The 22,243-nt window shown below is 40.9% G+C and overlaps 2 protein-coding genes across 5 annotated transcripts in view; both read left to right on the top strand.

The window, feature by feature from the left end:
* ei24 (EI24 autophagy associated transmembrane protein) overlaps positions 1–8,683 on the top strand; it is a 10,300-nt gene extending 1,617 nt beyond the window's left edge. For all 3 annotated transcript variants that reach the window (XM_032533377.1, XM_032533379.1, XM_032533378.1), the window contains 9 exons: positions 1,462–1,607; positions 2,179–2,239; positions 3,473–3,539; positions 3,626–3,750; positions 4,207–4,326; positions 5,216–5,327; positions 5,417–5,528; positions 6,746–6,820; positions 6,913–8,683. In XM_032533377.1, coding sequence (XP_032389268.1) covers positions 1,462–1,607; positions 2,179–2,239; positions 3,473–3,539; positions 3,626–3,750; positions 4,207–4,326; positions 5,216–5,327; positions 5,417–5,528; positions 6,746–6,820; positions 6,913–7,075 — 981 coding nt within the window. In that variant the 3' untranslated portion in view covers positions 7,076–8,683. The remainder of the gene's footprint in view (positions 1–1,461; positions 1,608–2,178; positions 2,240–3,472; positions 3,540–3,625; positions 3,751–4,206; positions 4,327–5,215; positions 5,328–5,416; positions 5,529–6,745; positions 6,821–6,912) is intronic.
* A 751-nt stretch (positions 8,684–9,434) lies between these two features.
* On the top strand, positions 9,435–22,061 carry stt3a (STT3 oligosaccharyltransferase complex catalytic subunit A). Of its 2 annotated transcripts, XM_032533512.1 has the most exons (18): positions 9,435–9,533; positions 10,365–10,484; positions 10,588–10,648; positions 10,749–10,870; positions 11,083–11,228; positions 11,938–12,028; positions 12,118–12,224; positions 12,307–12,471; positions 13,081–13,261; positions 14,104–14,259; positions 15,053–15,144; positions 15,374–15,529; positions 17,172–17,360; positions 18,081–18,197; positions 18,758–18,860; positions 19,533–19,721; positions 20,371–20,486; positions 21,696–21,734. In XM_032533512.1, exons 2-18 carry the CDS (start codon positions 10,397–10,399, stop codon positions 21,732–21,734), a joined length of 2,118 nt encoding a protein of 705 aa, XP_032389403.1. In that variant the 5' UTR covers positions 9,435–9,533; positions 10,365–10,396. The 2 variants fall into 2 exon arrangements, with proteins under 2 accessions (XP_032389403.1, XP_032389402.1); XM_032533511.1 differs by lacking the exon at positions 9,435–9,533 and having other exon boundaries at positions 10,397–10,484; positions 21,696–22,061.
* Positions 22,062–22,243: the final 182 nt, after the last annotated feature.

Below are 22,243 nucleotides of genomic sequence, written 5' to 3'. Positions count from 1 at the left end.
ACACACACACACACACACACACACACACACGCACACACACACACATGCTGTGATGCTGTGACAAGAGGCACAGCATAGGCAATTCAAACCAATGGACCTATTTAGTGTTTTTTTTGTCAGAGATGTACATTCACTGGCCACTTTATTAGGTACACCTGTATTAACTGTGTGTTTGTGATATTTTGCGGCCTTCTATTTAATCATCTATTTAAATTAAGGCAAACAAAATATTACGGACATCTTTCAGTTTAATGCGGGACAGTACAACACCACCACCCACTACCACCTCAATAGTAAAGTATAGTAAACATAGCAGTAGAGTTGTCAAAATTCTAATAGTCTCAACAAAAGCTCTCAACATTCTGAGCTTCATAAATGTGTCACGGCAGAGATGTTGCATAGGATTGCATTATATCGTACAGGTGTACCTAATAAAGTGGATATTGAGTGTAATAGGTTTGTAGGACATGTATTTACTAGCAAATATAACGAAGATTGTGTTCCAAAAATATTCAATCCCCACTGATCCCCACACAGTCAAGAAAATATATGGTGTATGTCCAGAACTAAAGAAAGTCAATAACAAAAAAAGCAACAATTGCAAACCACTTATATAATAACCCTGGAGTAAATGACAATTGATGCAGCCGAGGTAACTCTGAAGAATCCAGTTCACTGCTGCTGTTGCAGCTGTCTCTTCTGTGTGGTGCAGAGTAATAAACCAAGCACTCAGTCCAACTGCCTTAATAGACCTTTTTCACGACATGTTGACATGTCATAGTAGGAAAAGCACATGATGAATGATGGCTGCATTCCACTTAGGAAAGGCCCTGGTGTTGTGCATGCTGACTCACTGAAATAGCTTACTGGGACACTTGATGGAATTGAGCCATCGTTCCTACTCTTCTTTCTGTTTTCTTCTATGACAAGTCAAAATGTCTGCTGTGAAAAAGGTCTTAGCTGTTGAGCTTGTTGCTAAATTTAAAAGAGTGACATTATGAATGTGACATGGTGAAATGAAAAATGATATAAATAAAATATATTCCGATAAAACTCTATTGTGAAAATATGAATGATGATATAGCATTCCGTAAAAAAATAAAACAGGGTTTCAACAATTTCTTTTATTTTTCTAATCATGAGATGACCCCGACCCTGAAAGAACTTAAGTTGTAACAAGTAATTTGGAGCAAAGTCCTGCCTTCTGGCAGCAAGAAGAAGTGTGGTTTCAGTGGCACTGAGTAAGAAATACAATATAATTCTGGATTAATGCATGACAAAAAACATCCTTGGAACCACCAAGTCCTAAAATATTGTTAATTGGCTCTGCCTGTACATAGCTGTAGCGGTCTAATTCTTGTGTTCAACAAGACCTTATTGAGACATTTTATTGCTCCATTATATCAGCCAATTTTAAAACAAACACAGTATGTGTATTCTCTCTTCCTCTGGGTTCTCTAGGGGATTAAAGACTCAATTTTGGGGATTGGAACAATTTCCAAGCTGGATGCCCGCATCCAGCAGAAAAGGGAAGAGCAGCGGAGGAGAAGGGCCAGCGGGGCGCTGGCACAGAGACGGGCACAGAGTGAGGAGCGCAAACCGGACAAGTAAGCCCAAAAAAATGCTGCTTAACTTATTTTCTTACTTAGCCAGAGTCAGATATGCTCATGGGCATATTTGTATGTGTATAGAATCATCATTGCTGTTTATGGGATTTATTAGCAGCTATTCTTTGCAACTCCCCCTGACATGTTCCTCTCAGGTAGAACTTCCTGTGCACCTCCCATGCTTTGCACCATTTCTCACAAGCGCCACCAATTCAATGTCTATATTAACCTTAACACAAGAAATGGTTGGGTTTTTCTGGCATTCCTAGCAAAACAGCAGGAGTTTGAACAGCTTGAAAGTAAGCGCTGGACTGTGTAAATGCAACATGTTTGTTAATTGGAGCAGTCATGGATCAACGCAGCTCAGATATTCTCCTCACTCTTCATCTGTTACCACACATACATACTGTATCTGTAAGTAATACCTTCCAGATAGCTTCAGTCTGCAGCCAGAGACATGGTAATGGCATGTATCTGTCTGACTCTAGTTAAGTAAGAAAAGGCAAACTGAAGTGAAACCAAACTAACCCAACAGTGATGGACATTGTCCTTCTTTTATTTTCTCTTTCAGTGACCCCAAAGTAGCCAGCAGGATTTTTCAGTGCTGTGCCTGGAATGGAGGAGTGTTCTGGGTAAGACTTTTAACCTGCTGTTTAGGGCTGCACAATTAATTGCAATATTATCCAAATCGCAATATGGACTATCCAAATCGCAGACGGAGCGCAATATGTGTCAAACCATTCTTAATGAAGTATCGTGGCGCTGCAGAGACATCCTGGCCTACAAATCCTATCCTACAGACTGAAGGATCCTCGCAAAAATCACAATATAATAATTGTTATTAAAAAAAATATATATATATATATATATATATATATAAGTCTTTTCCTCATATCGTGCATCCCCACTGCTGTTACAATACAGCCTCGTTGCACACACTACTGAATTCTTTGGTGCAACGTGTTGTCGACTTTTATCTTCTTTAAGCTAAGAACTAAAGTCATTCTTATTATTTTCAGCTAAAGAAATAGTCTCACAGATAACCCTACACCCATGTAATGTGGTCTAAATTTCCTCTGTTCCTTTAAGTGCAGTGTGCAGCGCCCACAAAGTATTTAAATGTCTTGAATGTCATTATATACAGTGGCTTGCATAAGTTTACTCACCCATGCTAAAGTTGATTAAAAAGAGGAATAAAAAAAAAAAACATCCTTTGCAAATTGATCTTAATACCTTAATTCAAAAAGAATTTGGAAAATGCAACCTTTTAAGGACACCAATTTTCTTTGTGAATGAGTAATGTATTGTAAATAAATAAATGTTCTTCCTTAAAATACATGGGGCATAAGTACACACACCCCTATGTTAAATTCCAATAGAGGCAGAAACATTTTTATTTTTACAGGGTAACTATGATAACTTGGATCCATGAAATAACTGTGCTTTTAAAAATCTGCCTGCCTCTATGGAAATTTAACACATGGGTGTGTATACTTATGCCCCATGTATTTTAAGGAAGAACATTTATTTATTTACAATACATTATTCATTCACAAAGAAAATTGGTGTTTTTAAAAGCTGGATTTTCCTAATTTTGGGGAATTAAGGCATTAATATCAATAAAAAAAAAAGTATTCCTCTATTTAATCAACTTTAGCATGGGTGTGTAAACGTATGCAAACCACTGTATATGCAAAGCCTAAATAGATTTTTTAATTTCATTTTAGTTTCCCTGATGTAACCTTTTGAGTGTACATGGAACTATTGAAGTAAAACACTACTATTGAAAACGTTGTTGTGTCGGGAAGCATGAGCTTAAAGGGCAACTATAGTTCAGTTATAGTAGTTTTAATTTCTCTCTGCAGCTCAGTCTGTTTCTCTTCTACCGGGTGTTTATACCACTGCTGCAGACTCTCACTGCAAAGATCATCGGTACGTATGGCTGCTAGTGAATCTGTGGGGGTGTTCTCAGGCTCGGGGTAGGAACCAGTCAGTCTACAAGCTTCTTTTTGCTCCAGGTGACCCCTCCCTCCATGGCAGTGTGTGGTCCTGGTTAGAGTTCATCCTGACCTCCGTCTTCAGTGCTCTCTGGGTTCTCCCTCTGTTCGTCCTCAGCAAGATAGTCAACGCCATCTGGTTCCAGGTTAGGCCCCGCTTTGCTAGGATGCAATGATGTGATAACAACCCTTTATAAAAATCTACACATACGTAGATCTCATTACACAGTCTGACATGCCATACCACAAATCCTTTTCAAGGGTCTTACTTTTTTCTTCTTTTTTTTTAGCGTCATAGTATATCATGTTATTGTCACTGGAATATGAGTTTTTAGAATAGAGTTGCAGTAAAATACAGCCAACTTCACTTCTAACTTGTTGCCTGATGCCCGTTTGGTGGTAAACTATTTTGGACTTTTCCCAGCACTTTTCTGTGAGATGACCAGGACACAACATATACATTTGTTTGTAGTCACAAACCTGTCATGTTGCCATCACAAAGCAAAAATGCAATTGTGTTCTCAATCCTAATGTTTCTAAGGATTTAGTCAAATGCTTTGTTGACCCAGATCTATACATCAGGGTGTTATTATCTGTTGCAGGATATAGCTGACCTAGCGTTTGAAGTGTCTGGATGTAAAGCACAGTCGTTCCCCAGCGTCAGTAAGATCATCGCAGACATGCTCTTTAACCTTCTTCTCCAGGCCCTCTTCCTCATTCAGGTACAGTTTTGTGGACTGCTACCTTGGTTTTCTTCCTTTAAAGACAATGTCGCTGTCTGTGCTCCCCTGTTTTATCAGTACTACAAAGTCACACACACACAGTGCAGACACACAGAACGTCAGCATCTGATTCTCTTCAGCTGACTCGCAGGATGTGTTAGACTATGGAGCTAGATGTGTTTCTTTATTAAATGCGAGAAAATAAATGATCTGAGTGGGGGGGGGGAAAGGTGTGAGAGAAAAGGTTATCACACTGATAGCAAAAATAGCATTTTATGAGAAATAGAAAGTATTTGAGAGAAAAGGTTTTCATACCAATAGCAAAAAAATAATAAAAAAAGTTAAAATATAAATTTTAAATTTTAAAAATTAATTAATTAAAAAATATTTTTTAAGTCTTTGCTCTCGATGCAATTTCTTACTCTCATTCCTGTTGGCCAGTAGGGTGAGCACCGCCTTGTCTAGGGCAAGCTGAGCTCTTTCTTTAACTTTCTTCTCGCGTGTAACAAAGAAACAAATCCAGCTCCATATTGAACGGTTAGAGTAAAGCTGCTGTCGTGTCACTTTAAGAACCGATTCACTAATAATATTTGCTCGGTGTGCAAATGATATCACTCCTCTGACTGAGTCACAAAGTCATGAACCAGAGTTCTCCAGCTCCATTCTTCTAGATTCAGAGAATTATCTAAATATACGAAAGCTTCATAGCGTCCCGCTTGTTGGAGTTGTTTTATTCAGAAACCAAGGCCTTTTTTTTTGCACCACAACTTGATCTACATCCATTTCTAACTAAATCTCTACTCTCTAAGCTTAAGCAAATGAGATGAAAATGCACACATCCGTCTCCTTAGTGAATGTAATTGGGTTGTGTGTGTCTGTGGTCCTCCAGGGCATGTTTGTTAGCCTCTTCCCCATCGATGCCATTGGACAGATGGTTAGCCTCCTCCACATGTCTCTGCTCTACTCCCTGTACTGCTTTGAGTATCGCTGGTTCAACCACGGTGAGGGGCTCACGTTACATTCTACACCCAAATTGTCTGGATTGAATGAGGAACTCAAACAAAACTGAGGCTGTTTATGTTTGTTTAAGGCGTCGAGATGCACCAACGGCTGTCCAATATTGAGAGGAACTGGCCCTATTACTTTGGCTTTGGTTTACCCATGGCGCTGCTGACCTCCCTGCCCTCCTCCTACATCATCAGGTAAAACTCCTAATCCTTGATTAATCAAGAAAAGAACCCAAAGGTTGATTGGTATTGAAAAGAAGACTTAGTGGCGGGTTCCATTGTCCAGCTGCCCTGCAGATGTTTTTAGCTTTTACATGTATTATCATGGAAATCAAGTTACTTTGTGACCTACGGTACTTTTTCAGCTCCTGTCAACCCCAAATAATGTTTGTTTACATAATTTATAGACGTGTGGATGAATACTTTGATAGACCGAGAAATTACCTAGTTTTTTGTGTCTGTGTATTTTTTTTGTTCAAAGTCACATGTAGTGTCTCATTAAAAAATCCCTGTTAGACAGCTAGTGAAAAAGAGGGAATTCTTCTAATTTAGTTTATTCCTGTCCATTGGGAACAGTATATGTAACACAGTGAGCTAAGAGCAAATATTTTTTGAAATGTCGATGTATGACTTCGGCCTTATGGGATTCTAAGGCTACATCTACATTGCTACGTTTTGGTTTAAAAACAGATATCTTTTGCTACGTTTAGAGCTCACATTCCCCCTGCTCTGGCGTTTCAGGGCCCCTAAACCGGGGAGATGGGAAAACAAGTCGGACCCCCGTATTGGTTTGGTTGTGTTGCAGTCTCAACGGGCTACGGGCTCGCAGGCATGCGCATGCAACACGCTCGCACATGCCCAGTATACGAGAATGTTGATGAGATATGCGGTTTAGGCGTGCTAGTTTAACCGGAGATTAGTTCTTCTACTGGTGCTAAAAGCTTAAAGCAAGGGAGTGTGAACCACCGCTTTTGGCTTAAAACTCTGCTTAAAAAACCAAAAGGTACCAATGTAAATGTAGCCTAAAAAGAACCATAAACATGACTACAACCACAAAAAGCCTGGAAAATCTTTGATTAGTCCTTGAATTGGATGTTTAAGACGATGTGGGAACCCTGTCTATGAATCCCAGTAGGCAGCACATCTTGAGAATCACCAACGTCCTCCAGGATCACGTCCTTTTAAAAAAGGTTTTCCACCTGAAAACAATCATGATATGGATTGAAATATGTTGGATAGAGTTGTTAAAGAGTTTGGAAAACACATTAAAGTGTAGAATATTTCCAAAATGCCACAAAAAAAGTGATTGAAAGAGCGGGGGTACACTACACTCATGTTCTCTGTGGGCTGAGTTATTCTTTAATCTGCATTTACTAAATGCAATGTTTTTTGTTCTTTCTTTTTCTACCTAGTGGCTGCTTGTTCTCCATCCTCTTCCCTCTATTCATCATCAGCGCTAATGAGGCCAAGACGCCAACAAAGCTGTAGTGAGTGGGAAACAAAGATAGCTTTTCTTTAAAAAAAACGTTTCTTGTATTGCACGAGCCACTGATCCCAGCTGTGTTTTCCACTCTTTCAGCCACTTCCAGCTCCGTCTCTTCTCCCTGGTTGTGCTGATCAGCAACAAGCTTTTCCACAAGACGGTCCACCTGCAGTCCTCCCTGACATCGTCCACCTCCTCAGAGAGGCTGTCGTCCCCCCACACCTCCCCGACCCGGCAGAGACCGCTCCCCACCCACTGATGGATCCACATGAAGGAGATAGGAGAGCAGTCGATGAGTGGCTTCTCTCTGTGTGAAACAAGGATTCTTCTCAGATGGATTTCCTTTGTTGAAGATATGTGGTGTAGGACAAAGGGTTTACATGTTGTTGTTTTTTATCTGAGCCCCTGTCCCTTTGGTTAATCATTTGCCCACCACACACATTTTTTAGTGTGACACAGAAATCGACTGCCCTTGTGCCTCACACTCAAAACACATTATATACTCAGCTCTCGACTTGATTTTTTTTCTTTTGTGAATTTTCTTTCACTGTTTTTTTTTTTTTGTATAATGTGCCATTTGAGTGACTCTCCTTTTAATAAATTACAGCACAAGAAACCATGTAGTTTTTTTAAGCAAACTTGTGACCGAAGGATTTTTTAACGGAACGGGCTTGTTTGCCTTCAGAAGCAAAGCAAGCCTTGTTTTGCGTAGAGTACATGTTTTCTTGATGTTGCAAGTCACGTTCCTTCCTCACAGACTGAATGTGCGAATGGTGTCCCGGAATAACCTTGTATAGTTAAAAGGCAGGCTTTTTATTTTTTAAATCCTGTAAGAGCTTTTGTTTTAGTAGAATATACAAATCAGTTCAGGAGCTGCTACAAAAAATCGATTGGAGACCTTAGTAATGGAAACCAAGAACCAAGTCACTCTTGTCGTGTGTTGATGAAAAATGTTAGCTTGGTTTCTGATCCCAAATGAAATGTCCCTCCGCTGTCTGAGGAGATGTACATGTTGCGTTTTTAGCCTGTGTGAATTTAGTAGGTCGTAGGTGAGATGACACTGCCAAACTGCATCTATGTTTTGCTTATTTCACTTCAACCACTACAATGCAAGGCTCTGTAATAAATAAGATTGGGCATTGTTTGGATTTTTCACAATTCTGATTCCAATTCTTTCTAATCCGGTTCTTATCGATTCTCGATTCCAATTCTTTGAGGGGTGGAGTTGGAACTGGCATGCTTATTGTATTTGGTGATAAACGGTTAAACAGCCGCTTACTGTGGTCCATGGCTGCAACAGGGCAAGCGCCTGGTATTACTGTGGCTGCCATGGAAACCAAAACTTGCGTGTGTTAAATTTGGAACATATGATCCAAATCCAAACCAAATAATCCAAAGGGAATAGAATCGTTTTTTCATTGGAATCGTTTTGTAATTTTTAACACTATTCCAAGTTTGAACCGGTACTCTATGCCCAATCGTAGTTATAATGGAGTAACATAGTCTTTATATCTTAACAAAATGGGTGATCAGCCTTGACCCGCTCGCTCTAGTTTTCCCCTAGAGAGCTGAAGCAAATATAATCAGTCCCTGCAGATCATGGGCTGTTTGATTTCTGTGCTGTATATAATGTCAATACATCCTGAATGTGCAACCAGAAGCGCGCCACCATGCAGCTACCCAGTCACCAACCTTTCTCTCACTCAGCCGTCACGGCTCATGGCTATGGAGAGGGGGGGGCCATTCTTTTGAAACGGTGTGCAATTATTGTAAGAAGAGCATAGTGTTTGTGCAGACTGATGTATGTGAGTGAGGTTTTGTAAAAGTAATACGTCTAATTTCAATAAAAATTGGTCAGTATTCAATATTTTGATGACTGTGTTCAGGGTTTTGCACCCACGGCGAGGACTAGACAGGCCGTGTCAAACTCAAACGTGCAAAAGCTCAGGATGAAAATTAGACAGTTTTGCGGACTGTCAGAGACCTCACAGAGATAGTTATCCTTGATGCTTTGGCAGTGTTGTTATTTCTGACATGCATGTCAATAAAGCAAATTGAATGGAATTCAGTGGTCACACTGAAAAGATATTAAAACCCCAAAACAAAACGATTAATGTTTTAATTGCAGAGGAAAGTGGATCTGGCATGTGGAATGTTTTATACTTAACCCTGGTTATAGATAAATGTATGCCATTCAGTATACTAATAGAGCAGAGGGAATATAAGTAGATGGTGTAGGGATGCAATCCACAATATATAGAAAGTACTATATGTTCAGAAGTAGCAGGCCTGCATCATTACAAAATTAATTTAATCTGAATCTGAACCATAGGCTGAACTGAATCTGCACCCAAGGAGAAACAGACAGCTTCCAGATTGTAAATGATTGATTTTATACAATTGAACTGATTGTTATGAGTATATTTATATAGAGTTGTTAACAGTTAATATTTACTATTTTTGGCTTTGGTTGCACTTTTGGTTGTGTACCAATAGGGGGCGACACGTCTCTCCTCACTAAGGACACGTCACTACACCACAGCGGCAATGTAGGAAACCAAATTTGACTGACAGCCAGAGAACCAATCAGTTTTGTGTGGGATTACTGTTACCTGGTGTTTAACCAATAAACACGCATCATGGCGTGGTTTGGGCGGGACTTGTTCACGGTAAAGGTTGTGTGTGTGTTAATAGTGTGAGTAACAGGAACGGAGCGGGTGAGTCTTACTGAACATTGAATATATTAGCTCATTTAGGAGCACCAATTATTATTTTAGGCCATTGTCCTGCAGCCATATGTGGAGTTGTCGCTGATATTTAAAAAATAAGTCAGGGCAAAGGGGCAGGGCCAGGGTGTGTATAATACAGCAGCTAGCAGGTTAGCCTCGCTAGCTACTCACACACACTTTTAACTGGATGAAAGCAGCATCAACATTAGCCGGCCTTATGTTAAGGAGCTTTAAGAAATGCTAAAACAATGCTTGCTTTAATTTTAAATGTGCGCATAATGCTTGTTAGTGGGTAACTTAGTGTGCAAATATTAGCTGGTGTTAATTTCCTTGCTCTTTGATGTAGAAAAGGTTGGTCAACTGCCGCTTAAGGCAAGGTCCTAAAGTTAGCATTATTTAGAGCTCTGGTGAGTTTGATGGCTTGTGTTTTCGCTTTGCAAAACCTTCCAAATATAAGATGAAGAAGACGGGTACAAATCCCTGCAGAAGTTTTCCAGAGTGGGTGCTTCCTGGTTCCTGACGCCACATCTTAGTGCGTGGCCTTCTCTGGTTGGACTGGATGTGGAAGTTGACTCTGTACAGTCGAAAGACTTTGATTGAATGAGTATCAGGCTTGCTCAAAATCTGACACTGAAAGGATTATTTAGCAGGATTTCTTTTCTAAAAATGAAACTTATTGTCTGTTAAATCATTTGTAATTTCTCCTTGCAGGATTAATAAAGTATACATTATTATTATATTTGGCATTATTGGTCTTTTCTACACAGTCCTCCTATTTGTACCTGTTAGGTGTTACAGTGCTTGTCTTCCTCCCATTAGGTAATACGGTGAGCTGGGCTAACCTCACCAAAATGTCCAAAATGGGCTTCCTCCGTCTGTCCTATGAGAAACAGGACACGCTGCTGAAGCTGCTCATCCTGTCTATGGCTGCCATCCTCTGTGAGTCCTCTACTTTCCTATACACCAGAGCATGGTCTTGCTGTTATTTAAAAAAACAAAACAAATCGGACACATTTCTCCATGTGCTTTTCTTTTTTTTCAGCATTCTCCACCAGACTCTTTTCCGTCTTGAGGTTTGAAAGTGTCATCCATGAGTTTGATCCGTAAGTGCTACTTTTGTCCCAGCGGTTATTTCCGAGGCTTGTTAATAGATTTTGCACCTCCCCAAGTAATGCCTTACCTTCACCTCCCTCTTACCTTCAGGTACTTTAACTACCGTACCACTCGCTTCTTGGCAGAAGAAGGATTTTATAAGTTTCACAACTGGTTTGACGACAGGGCATGGTATCCTCTGGGGAGGATCATTGGTGGCACCATTTATCCAGGTAGGAATCGGAAAGAAATTATTAGAGAGCACAGTACAAGTAGAGGAATGTTGGCATATCAATTTTATTTTGGGTTGTTTGATGTCAGAAGTAGAGCAGTCCAAGGTTTGTTTAATGTTTAGGTGATCGATTCACAGTCTGCCTTCATTGGCACTAAAGCAAAGCTTACTCGACCACCTCTTGTCTGGTGTCCCTCTCTTCTCTCTCCCCAGGACTGATGGTCACCTCTGCTGTCCTGTACCACACCCTGCATTTTTTCCACATCACCATTGACATCCGTAATGTCTGTGTCTTCCTGGCTCCCCTGTTCTCCTCCTTCACCGCCATAGTCACCTACCACTTCACCAAAGAGTTGAAGGTAGAAAACACATTCTAAGATACACCCCAAACTGTAATATGCAAACCTTTTTTCCCCTTTTTTAAGGTGATTTCTGTGATTTAGCTTTGCACTTGGAATAATTTTTAAGGACTCAAAAGAGTGAGATAAAAAAGAGAGTGGTCAAAATTAAAGCAGCAGTGATATCATGAGTTGTTTTTACTAGTATGGGTTAAACTCTCAAAACACTGGATCCTACAATTTCAATAATGCAACTCAATAGTGACTGTCGTTTGGCCCTCCTTGCACACATCTTTTGAAAATATTTGGCGTCTGACGCCCAAAATAAGATAAATGTGACATCATCAGGGTTATTTTCTCAGACATAAGAATGTTTAGAGCTGCAGAGGACATCGTGCAACTGATTTTACAGGTTGACTAGTACTCCTTGTGACAGGTAAACAGATCTTTTTGAGTGGAATGCCATTTTTAGAATCCTATCAATACTTTATTTACATAGCACTTGTCTTAACATGGTTACAAAGTGCTTTCACAGAAGAAATTTTAAATTCAACAAGCAGTTTGTTGTATTTTATCATATTGAAAGCAGCAGAAAAGCATAGCCGAGTACACTTTAACATTGTTTATTTATCACAAGTAATATTGTTCTCGCTATATTCACCAATGATATTGCATATTTTCCACATATCGGGCAGCCCTATTGGCACTAAAAAGCCTTTTGTCTGTGTAGGATGCAGGCGCTGGGCTCCTGGCTGCTGCCATGATTGCAGTGGTGCCTGGTTATATCTCCCGCTCTGTTGCTGGCTCCTATGATAATGAAGGTATACACCTGTAGTGCACTATGCTGTTATTTGAATAAATCATCCCAGAAAGATTGTCAATGACATCCCTCTGTGCTATCCTACGTCAGGTATTGCCATCTTCTGCATGCTGTTGACCTATTACATGTGGATCAAGGCTGTGAAAACGGGCTCCGTGTACTGGTCATCCATGTGCGCACTGGCCTACTTCTACATGGTGAGAACTGAAACTGCATATCGTTTTATTGTGTGAATTTCGAGTTGATAGAGGTCCTGATAAGGTGTTTGTGTGTATCTAGGTTTCCTCATGGGGTGGCTACGTGTTCCTGATCAACCTCATCCCCCTCCACGTGCTGGTTCTGATGCTCACGGGCCGATTCTCTCACCGAATCTACGTGGCTTACTGCACGGTCTACTGCCTGGGCACCATCCTCTCCATGCAGATCTCTTTTGTTGGTTTCCAGGTAAGGTGAAAAGGTTACTATCTTATTATACATGTTACTATGGGAGTGCCTCCGCAATACAATAGGGAAGGTACCCCCAGGATTCCACACGTTCGACTATGACCAGCGGCCCGCTAGAAATGCTAGATTTTTAAGGCCTTATTTTTTTAAAATAATATATGTAAGACATTTTCAAGACCCCGCTGGTAGCCTGAATAGGGCCGCTCAATTTATGGAATTTAGATTTTGACTCTTAACGATCACAAAATCAAAATAATCAAACGTTTTATTTTGCACTTAAAATTTTGCAAATAAACTCTATTTTTGTCTTGTGAAGGGGAATTCAAAAAGTAAAATGAAAAAGTAGTTAGGGAAATTTTACAGTTGAAGAGGTTTTCACTTAGGATTTGTTGAAAGGTTTACTGTTTTGTTTATTTTTTTTAAGTTCAATAAATGCAACATCTTCCCAAAAGTCAATGAATAATCATGTTAAATCACTGTAGTTTCAATACTGACCAAAAAAAGAGATTCTGAATTGTTTTTTTCATAATAAACCTACAATAAAAAGTCTGTCGGTTGACCCTGTTCTGTGGCACACTGTTGACCTCCCTGCCTCTCCTCATGTTCCAGCCGGTGCAGTCTTCGGAGCACATGGCAGCCTTCGGTGTGTTTGGCTTGTGCCAGATTCATGCCTTTGTGGACTATCTGCGCAGCAAACTCAACGCACAGCAATTTGAGGTGCTGTTCAAGAGCGTCATCTCCCTGGTGGGCTTCCTGCTGCTGTCAGTGGGCACTGTTCTCATGCTAACTGGTAAGACTTGTTAACGTGGTGCACCAGTACATGCATCGGCAAAGGTAGTGTGAGGGGGGGGGAAATGTTTGCTTCACTCCTTCCCCACCTTCTCCTTTTGCTCTTGTGAAAAACAGATTTTAAGTTCTTTTGCTTTAGATTAGGGATGTCTCGATCCTGATCGCAAGTATCGGATAACTCATCTGGGTTTGGCATTCACTCCCATAACCTTACTCCGATCCTTTTATATCGGCTTCAAGGGATTGCCGCCTTTTAATCACACCGCCAGACTGCCTGGATGCCGCCACTTACAAACCAAGATGGCGCACGGCCACTCACTAGTGTCTGTCCACAGTGTCTCGTAGCTTGCCAGACCTTGCCAACAAGGAAAAAAGTCTCTTTATCAGTCATCTTTTTTCTTTTTCATTTTTTTTTTTTTACAAAAGTGGATTACTCCAGTTCTCCCCACTTGGTCCTTGATTCCACCAGGAAATCATGCCTACAGGCTGTTATTCGCTGGAGCCGACAGCAGAGTTGAGAAGGAAATCTAAGATTGATTATTAAGTGTAAGAGGCTTCTCTAACTTTAGTTTCCGTTGTCCAACGGGGAACTTAAAACTGTTTATTCTTTGGTTGGGGGCTTGCTGGGATTCTAAAGACAACTGTTTTGGTGTTGAGAGGAAAGACATATTTGCTGCACTAAGTGAAATATATTAAACGGTGTGCAGCTATGTTACCTGAGCAACTACAAGTATCTGAGATGGACTTGTATTCCATGTTCAAAATATCGTATCAGGGGCTAAAAAAGCTGATTGTGACATCCCTACTTTAGACTGTGACTGACCCAAAGGATATTTCCCCCAGGTAAGATCTCTCCATGGACTGGTCGTTTCTACTCCCTGCTGGACCCCTCCTATGCCAAGAACAACATCCCCATCATCGCCTCTGTCTCTGAGCACCAGCCCACAACCTGGTCCTCGTACTACTTTGACCTGCAGCTGCTGGTCTTCATGTTCCCAGGCAAGTGCACACTCAGCAGAAACACACAGAGCAACAAGGGGTGTGTAATGTAGGATCACTCCATCTTTCATGCAGATGAAGCACACAGCTTGGTGTGTTCTTGTTGGGTTTTGACTAGTCTTGCATTGGCAGACCTATCTGCACAGCTCCGTGGAGTAATGTCTGGCTACACCACACATACATTCTGGGATAGGTGAAAAAAACGCTCTGGGTTGTTTGCATTTCTTTAAACCAGTCACAATCGTCATGGGTGTTGCTAAGCTCCAGACGCAACGACGGTGGCTCTGCTGAATAGTCTCTGGAAGGAACTTGTTCTGGTGGAAGATTTGCACCCCGCAAAAGAAAATGCCACATACAATATTAAATGACGTTAACATAATACAGTATAGGGAGCTATTTAAATCATGATCATCATCATCATCATCATCATCATCATCATCATGGTTAAACCTCATTTTCTCTTACCGGTGTTTGGCTGTGTGTACTTTTTCCACAGCTATCCCAACAATCGCTCCCAAAATGTCCCAGTTAGAGAGGAAATGCTGTAAACATAATTTTTGTAAATCTTTACAATCATTCCCTGAAAGAACCAAGCAGGCCTGCCTTGTTGCACCATCTAAAGTTTCTTAAAAACTCGCCATTTTTAGAGTGTAGCTTGCTAGCTAGAAGTGTTGTTTCCTGAAGCAAGTTGAAGTTGAGAATGGCAACACACATCCCAGCGATTTTCCTGGAAATAAACTGTTGTTGACTTAGTCTATGTTTTGACTGACAGTTACCTTCCCTTTCCTTACAGTTGGTCTTTACTACTGTTTCAACAACCTGTCTGACGCCAGGATCTTCATCATCATGTATGGAGTCACCAGCATGTACTTCTCGGCTGTCATGGTACGTCCTGCATTGCCCTGTGTTTGTCTCAAAGGACTCTCCAGAGAGCCGTTGATTGGTTTACTTTTGGGGTTTGTGACATTTCAACAGTGTCACCAGAAGATGGCACACTCGTGTAAACGCAACAGAAGGAAATGAAAAAAAAAACATGTGTTTAGGAAAGTGATTGGATGTCCTATATATATTGAACTTTATATTTCACCTACTTGCCTGTTTGTTGCGTCCTCAGGTGCGTCTGATGTTGGTTCTGGCTCCAGTCATGTGCATCCTGTCAGGCATTGGTGTGTCCCAGGTGCTGACCACTTACATGAAGAATTTGGATGTCAGCCGGCCGGACAAGAAGAGTAAGAAGCAGCAGGACTCCACCTACCCCATCAAAAATGAGGTAGGAGACCTGAGAGACAATCAGCATATTTAAAAAAAGAAAGAGGACCAAATAAAACGCGTGCGCGTGCGTGTGTGTGTGTGTGTGTGTGTGTGTGTGCGTGCGCGTGCGCTAGTCACCGAAGCTATTTTACACAACAATTACTTTTATTCTAATATTTAAAGTACTTTTTAGTTAGGAGTACTTATGTATTTTTTGAATAATAAATAGAGGGCTTTTACTTGTAATGGAGTGTTTTTGCATTGTGGTAATATTACTAAGTACCCATATTATGAAAAAAATCACTTTTTCTGGGATTTGGGGGGTTATTCTGTGTCTCTGGTGCATCTGTCTCTCCATGCTGTTTTGTGACATTCAGGCTTCTGAATGTCCTCTGCCTTCAGTCTCCGGGGGAGCTGAGTGCAGGTGGCTAACCGTAGCATGCTAGTGCTAGCATGCTAGCTCATTCTCAGTGGCAAAACACTGCTACAACACACACAAGTTTACCATAATCTCCAAAAGAACTACTTTTATGTCCCTGTTCTGCAGGTATCCCACAAGTGCCCCTGGTTTAGAAGAAGTCTCCCAGCTAATCCGGCCTTGTACTGTCCAAAGTTAAAGAAAGCGTTATCTAGCTGATGGGATCTTACTGAGCTACTGAGCATGTGGGACTCCCAACAAAGATAGTATAGAAGTGAAATAAATCACTCTGTAGCTAAAACAGAGACCTAAACACACAGGGTGACAACAGGATCTGCAGCAATGTGCAGTACAACAAAATATGGTGGTTTTTGAAAATACACCCTTGTAAACCTATTTTGGTACAACCTCAAAATACAATTATGCACCTGAAAATTAGTATAATATGTGTGCTTTAAAATCTCTGCTGTGTACAGGAGATGTCTCTCCGACTGGTATAATGCAATTCCATTCTTAAGCGAGGCATAGCAGAGATTTCTTCCTCATCCATGTTATATTTCCGTCGTCAGAATAAAAGCATATTGATGGCCCCACAGACAGACTGGTGAAACCAGGGCCATGTTTAGCCCTGACGAAACGTAGCAAAAAATAAATAAATTGAGATTGGAGTGTGTTGAACATTGTGTGTGCAATCGCTCTGCCTTTTTTTAATAGGGTTAATAGACTCTTCTCTGCTGATTGGGTGTCACCTGGGACACAGCCAATAAATGACAGACACACCCACCAAAAGAACACATTGGGGGTGTGAATCTTCACTGGTCTCACAATTCAATTACAGTAATGCTGTCAACAATTCAAATTGATTCAATATCCTCACAATATGGCACCACCTCAGTATTATCATAAATTACTTCACGTGGCTTTCATTAACAAACTCAAGCAGCCAGATTTATATGTATGAACAATAATACAGATAGGCAGAAAAAAAACGTGACTCGAAAATCAACGAGTAACATCCGCAGGTAATCGATTATGGTCTGTCACTGCATCGATGCAGAATCGGCCAGGTTGCAGGGATTCATTTCAACACATTTAGAAAACATATCTCAAAGCCCGTTGCACATCGTTTCACACCGTTCTGAGGAAACCTGACGTTCAACCAGGAAACCGTAGCAACCCGGTGCACGCCGTTCTGAGGTGGAACGTGCCCCTGATGACTTCCTGTGTTGCATGTTCCTACCAGGTTGCCAGTGGGATGATTCTGGTCATGGCCTTCTTCCTCATCACATACACCTTCCACTCTACCTGGGTGACCAGCGAGGCCTACTCCTCTCCCTCCATCGTCCTGTCGGCCCGCGGCGGTGACGGCAGCCGGATCATCTTCGACGACTTCAGAGAGGCGTACTACTGGCTCCGCCACAACACTCCTGAGGTCAGTCCGAGCCAAAGAGATGAGTCAGCAAGAAGGTCTTAACTGGGGGGTAGTATTTGGAGAAGGAAAAAAAAAATTCATTGCATTTGTTGTTCCAGATATTGCAATTTTTAGCTAAAGTTAAATTTTCCCTGTGTAACAGATACATGTCATTGTAACATGAGACACAATCAAAACGGCTCTATGTTCTTAGGCAAGGATGAGAACATAGATAGATATAATCTTTTTTTCTTTTAAGCATTGAACAGTGAACATTTATCACAAAAACTAAAATTGTAATAAAAAAACCAATTCCAATAAAATCATATCAGTACCTTCCTGTAAGCTGAAATGTCTGATATGGCTCGGGTCAACAGCAGCATCTACATATTACACCTTCTATCATCATGTTAAATAAAGTCATACAAAAGAAATGAAACATCCACTGAGATTTTGCTTAACAATCTATGACACTATATACTAATATGTAACCATTATGTCAGCATTTATCTTAAACAGTAAATATTATAGTAAAAAGAGGAATAAGAAATGTTAAACAAAATGTTATACAAAGCATTCAACGAAATATTGCATTTGATTAATCGCGGTCTTCATGATTGCATTATCTCAAATGGCGATTTGGATTTGAAAAGGATGAATAGTTCAGGAGTTATGCACCATCATTGCCATTAGGTTGAAGGGCCTCCCCTCCATGGTTTGATTTTTCTTGTGTGTTTCTAGGATGCCAAAGTCATGTCATGGTGGGATTATGGCTATCAGATAACTGCCATGGCAAATCGAACCATTCTAGTGGACAACAACACATGGAACAACACACACATCTCCAGAGTTGGACAGGTGAGCTGGGTAACCTCCGGGGTACTCGTGTGTATCAAGTAGGCCTGTAACCATTGTTTAAAAAAGTGTGTAATCACAATTATTATTTTATTTTTTCCATAATGAATTACATTAGCTAACATCCTAGAGGTACGACTGTTGATGGTGATTGTTGATTTGGTTTAGGTATGCCAACTTGTAATTATACAAGTGATTATTGGTACTTTGTTTTGTTTTTTTATTGATGTGCATAAATGTTCTACTTTATGTTAATTTTGAGAAGATATACAGTGTTTTATGACAATAAAGAAGGCGTGGTTTACTTCATAGGCCTTATTATTATTTAGGTCACATAATATTTAAGATATAACCACAAGATGTATACTGGGATCTATTCAAAAGTCAAATTTGTTTGGAATAGTCATAGATAAATAGATTTGTTTTATACTTGACTGAAAGAGACCACTGTGTTGTTAACTGCAATTATTTCTGGGACAACTAATTGTACAGCAAAAAGTTGAGTAGTTGTAGCTCTAGTATGAAGTGGTGCTGTGTTGACTGGGCTGCTGTCTGTTCTGTAGGCCATGGCATCCACAGAAGAGAGGGCCTATGAGATCATGAGGGAGCTGGACGTCAGTTACGTCCTGGTCATCTTTGGAGGACTGACGGGCTATTCTTCAGATGGTACGTCCCACTTTTCAGTAGATCGGAGTCCGTACAGTACTTGCAGCATTGTGACTTTTAAGGCCGCAATCAGACAGCTGTGCAGCGGTCCGGCAAAAGAAACGCAGCGGGCGTTGAGAAACACGCTGCGGTGCCCTGTCATGTAACCGGAGATCAGACTTATCAGAGTGTTTTGAGCTGTGGTTGGAGGCGGTGTGAGTGTCCCAAACAGGAAACAGGACTGCCTCTATCGCTGCCACAAGAAACATTTTAAATACTGTGAGGGTAAAAAACCCAAAACACAAGCACTGAACTGCCCGGGAGTTTGTGTCATAGCTGACAATCAGCCAGTACTCTCATAGATGTACTAGCGTTCTTCTACACTCAGTAATGAGGAAGGCACCAGTCACACAGGTGGTGTCACCAGTGAGCAGCAGGTCTATACTTCCATCATCCTGACTCCACAGTTTGGGACCCCTCCTCTTCTTCTTTCAAATATATATTTTTTATCTACAGTGTAATGAACAGGATGGTGGAATCTTTTGGAGTTGAATTTCTGTAAAGGAAAATATTTGACTCACACATTGATTGCATAAAGTAATGCCATCAGCAGCAAAAAAAAAGAAGCCATAATATTTCAGAAGGCATTTTAAGCACGGCTTGTCTAATTTTTTTCTAATTTGTTTGCCCTAGACATCAACAAGTTTCTGTGGATGGTCCGTATCGGGGGAAGCACGGACACGGGCAAACACATCAAGGAGCACGACTACTACACTCCCACCGGAGAGTTCCGAGTGGACCGCGAGGGCTCGCCTGTCCTGCTCAACTGCCTCATGTACAAGATGTGCTACTACCGCTTCGGCCAGGTCTACACAGAGGCCAGTGAGTAACTCCATCCTCGGATGACCCGCTTTTACCTTGCTATCAGAGGCATGTTGTCAATGTAAGCAGTTTTTGAAAGGATGGTTTAGTTTAGCAGCCCCTTTCTTTATATGATACTGTTTTCACCACAGTTAGACAAGGGGGTGGGCACTATATCAATTTTCTATCGACATCGCGATGGAAGTTAGATATCGTGTCAGATTTTGGATATTGAATTATCGTTATATGGCAAGTTACAGTAAAGGGATGCAATTTGTTCTAGCTGTTCTTATTATTTATTATATTTGCCTTTAACCACTTAGTTGTTATATCCACATATTGATGATTATTCTTATTGTGAAATTATTTGTTAAAGCACCAATTATCAGCCCTACAATATGGTCACAATAGCGACGTTTGTGTATTTGGTGAAGAACCTCGTGATATCAGATTTTCTCCATATAGCCCAGCACTAGTTACACAGAAGTGTTGGGGGAACTGTGGCCGGAGCACCCAGTGGAAACTACTGTGCCAAAACGTGACGATAGACTGGCTTATGTGCTCTTAAACTGGCTGCGCTGTCGGCAGGTTGATCTTGCTGGTCCTCCTCTTTGATATGAAACTACAGCCTTTTGTCCTGTGATTCTGATGATCCTGACCTTCTCTGCAGAGCGCCCACCTGGTTATGACAGAGTGAGGAACGCTGAGATTGGGAACAAAGACTTTGAGCTGGATGTGCTGGAGGAGGCCTACACAACAGAGCACTGGCTGGTTAGGATATACAAGGTAAAACAACTCCCTTTTTCTCCTAACCTTGTCCCTTGACATAATATCATATGGGTAAAATAATGAGGACTGTTGGGAACCAAATGGGTTTACTGGCCAAGACCAGATGTTCTGAAATCATCCCTTTGGGGAAATGTAAGAAATCCTGACACATGGCACATTAGGCAAACTGACCCAGAAGGAGAATTACATTTCTTTAAAACCTGAACTTGGAGTTTAAAGCTGTAACCATCAGTCATTTGACCAAAAACTAATTCTGATTTTCGTCCTCTTTTCATGGTTCCATATGAAAATTAGCAACTTTCCTTGGTCCTTTAGATTTATAGTTAATTGAATATCTTTGAGACCGGTGATGATGTCACCTTGGGCTCAAGGAAATTGTGATGGCATGTTCAGCTGTTTTAAAAAAAAAAGGGGTTTTGTAGACTAAATGAATAATCTATTAACGCAAAGGTCTTGACAGGGGGTCCGGGGCATCTAGGGGGGTCCTCAGATTTTGAAAGAAAACTAAAATGTCTTAATATGACTCCAACAGATTATAAACAAACATATCAGTGGGCGCCTAGATATCTCAGTTGGCAGAGAGGGCGTCCATATCTAGAGGTTCACTCCTCCACGCAGCGGGCCCTGGTTCGACTCCGACCCGCGGCCCTTTGCTGCATGTCGTTCCCTCTCTCTCCCCTTTCGGGTCTTTAGCTGTCCTGTCGAATACAGGCCTAAAATGGCCAAAAAAAATCATCTTTAAAAAGTAAAAAAATATAATAAAAAAAAAAGATGTATATAAACACAGACTGAGTATAGGCTTCCTGGCCTATAGATAGGGTAGTCACTAAGGTATCCACCCACAGATGAAAACATGATTAATAAAAATCATGCCAACAATTTATAGTATTGTATGCATAAAAAGCTATAGGCTACCCTTAATGTTATTGTAGGACCAGTTTAATATGCAACTTCATTTTATACAATATGTAGGTGGGGGGGGGGGGGTGCTTTGTCTCTCTGTTGAGGGGTCCTTGACTTAAAAACGTTTACGACCCCTGTATTTATGGACAAAATGAAATGGAAATGCTGCAGCTCTACCTGGAATACATTTAAAATCAGACTGGTGATGGATTGGATTAGTTTGTCCGAGGCTGGCCTAACCTTTTTTTATGACGTTTTGATGTGTAGACCTTTCTAACCAAGTCTTGTTTTTTTATATTTTAGGTCAAAGATCTGGACAACCGGGGTCTTTCAAGGACATAAAACCTTCAGACGGCGGTGAAAACAGCCTTTTAGCACACAGCACTGAAACACTTCCCTGTGGTCTCTAGATAGAGCACTTTTTTATACTTTTGTTTGGGGGGGGGGGGGGGGTGAAAATTGCATCAAAGAGATTTTGATTTTGTGAATGAATTTTTCTTTTTTTATTTAGTTATGAAATGTCTCATCTGGGATCAGAGGGAGCTGGTGTCAAAACGTCCAGTCTGTCAGGAAGCGTACTGTAATTCGCCAAGAAAGCAGTGTTCATTCTTGAGCGCTTTGGGTTTTTACAATGTGGTCAATAAAAGTGGGTTTAAAAGTGATAAAATAGTGGTTTGGCCTTTTCCTCACACCTTTGCACACAATACATTGAGACAATGAATGTGGGAACTATGAAGTTAAACTAGTCAGAGCCGTTTGTGAATTTGTGACCCAAACTGGTGACAAGGTTGCTGATGAAAGCATCTCATCGTTTCTGGTGCTGAAGTATAGTCTGGCTACAGCGTTGATCC

This window comes from Etheostoma spectabile, chromosome 13 (assembly GCF_008692095.1).
Source record: "Etheostoma spectabile isolate EspeVRDwgs_2016 chromosome 13, UIUC_Espe_1.0, whole genome shotgun sequence".
NCBI classification, from domain to species: Eukaryota; Metazoa; Chordata; class Actinopteri; order Perciformes; family Percidae; genus Etheostoma; species Etheostoma spectabile.
Note: the sequence above shows the minus strand (reverse complement) of the source record. Positions and strands in the feature narration are given on the sequence as shown.

Bases quoted from the DNA above. Each gene is read 5' to 3' on its own strand.
- stt3a (XM_032533511.1), top strand. From the start codon at position 10,397: ATGTCCAAAATGGGCTTCCTCCGTCTGTCCTATGAGAAACAGGACACG. The intron at 11,229-11,937 runs GTAGAAAACACA...TTGTCTGTGTAG, and splicing joins ACTTCACCAAAGAGTTGAAG to GATGCAGGCGCTGGGCTCCT. The intron at 19,722-20,370 runs GTGAGTAACTCC...CCTTCTCTGCAG, and splicing joins CCAGGTCTACACAGAGGCCA to AGCGCCCACCTGGTTATGAC.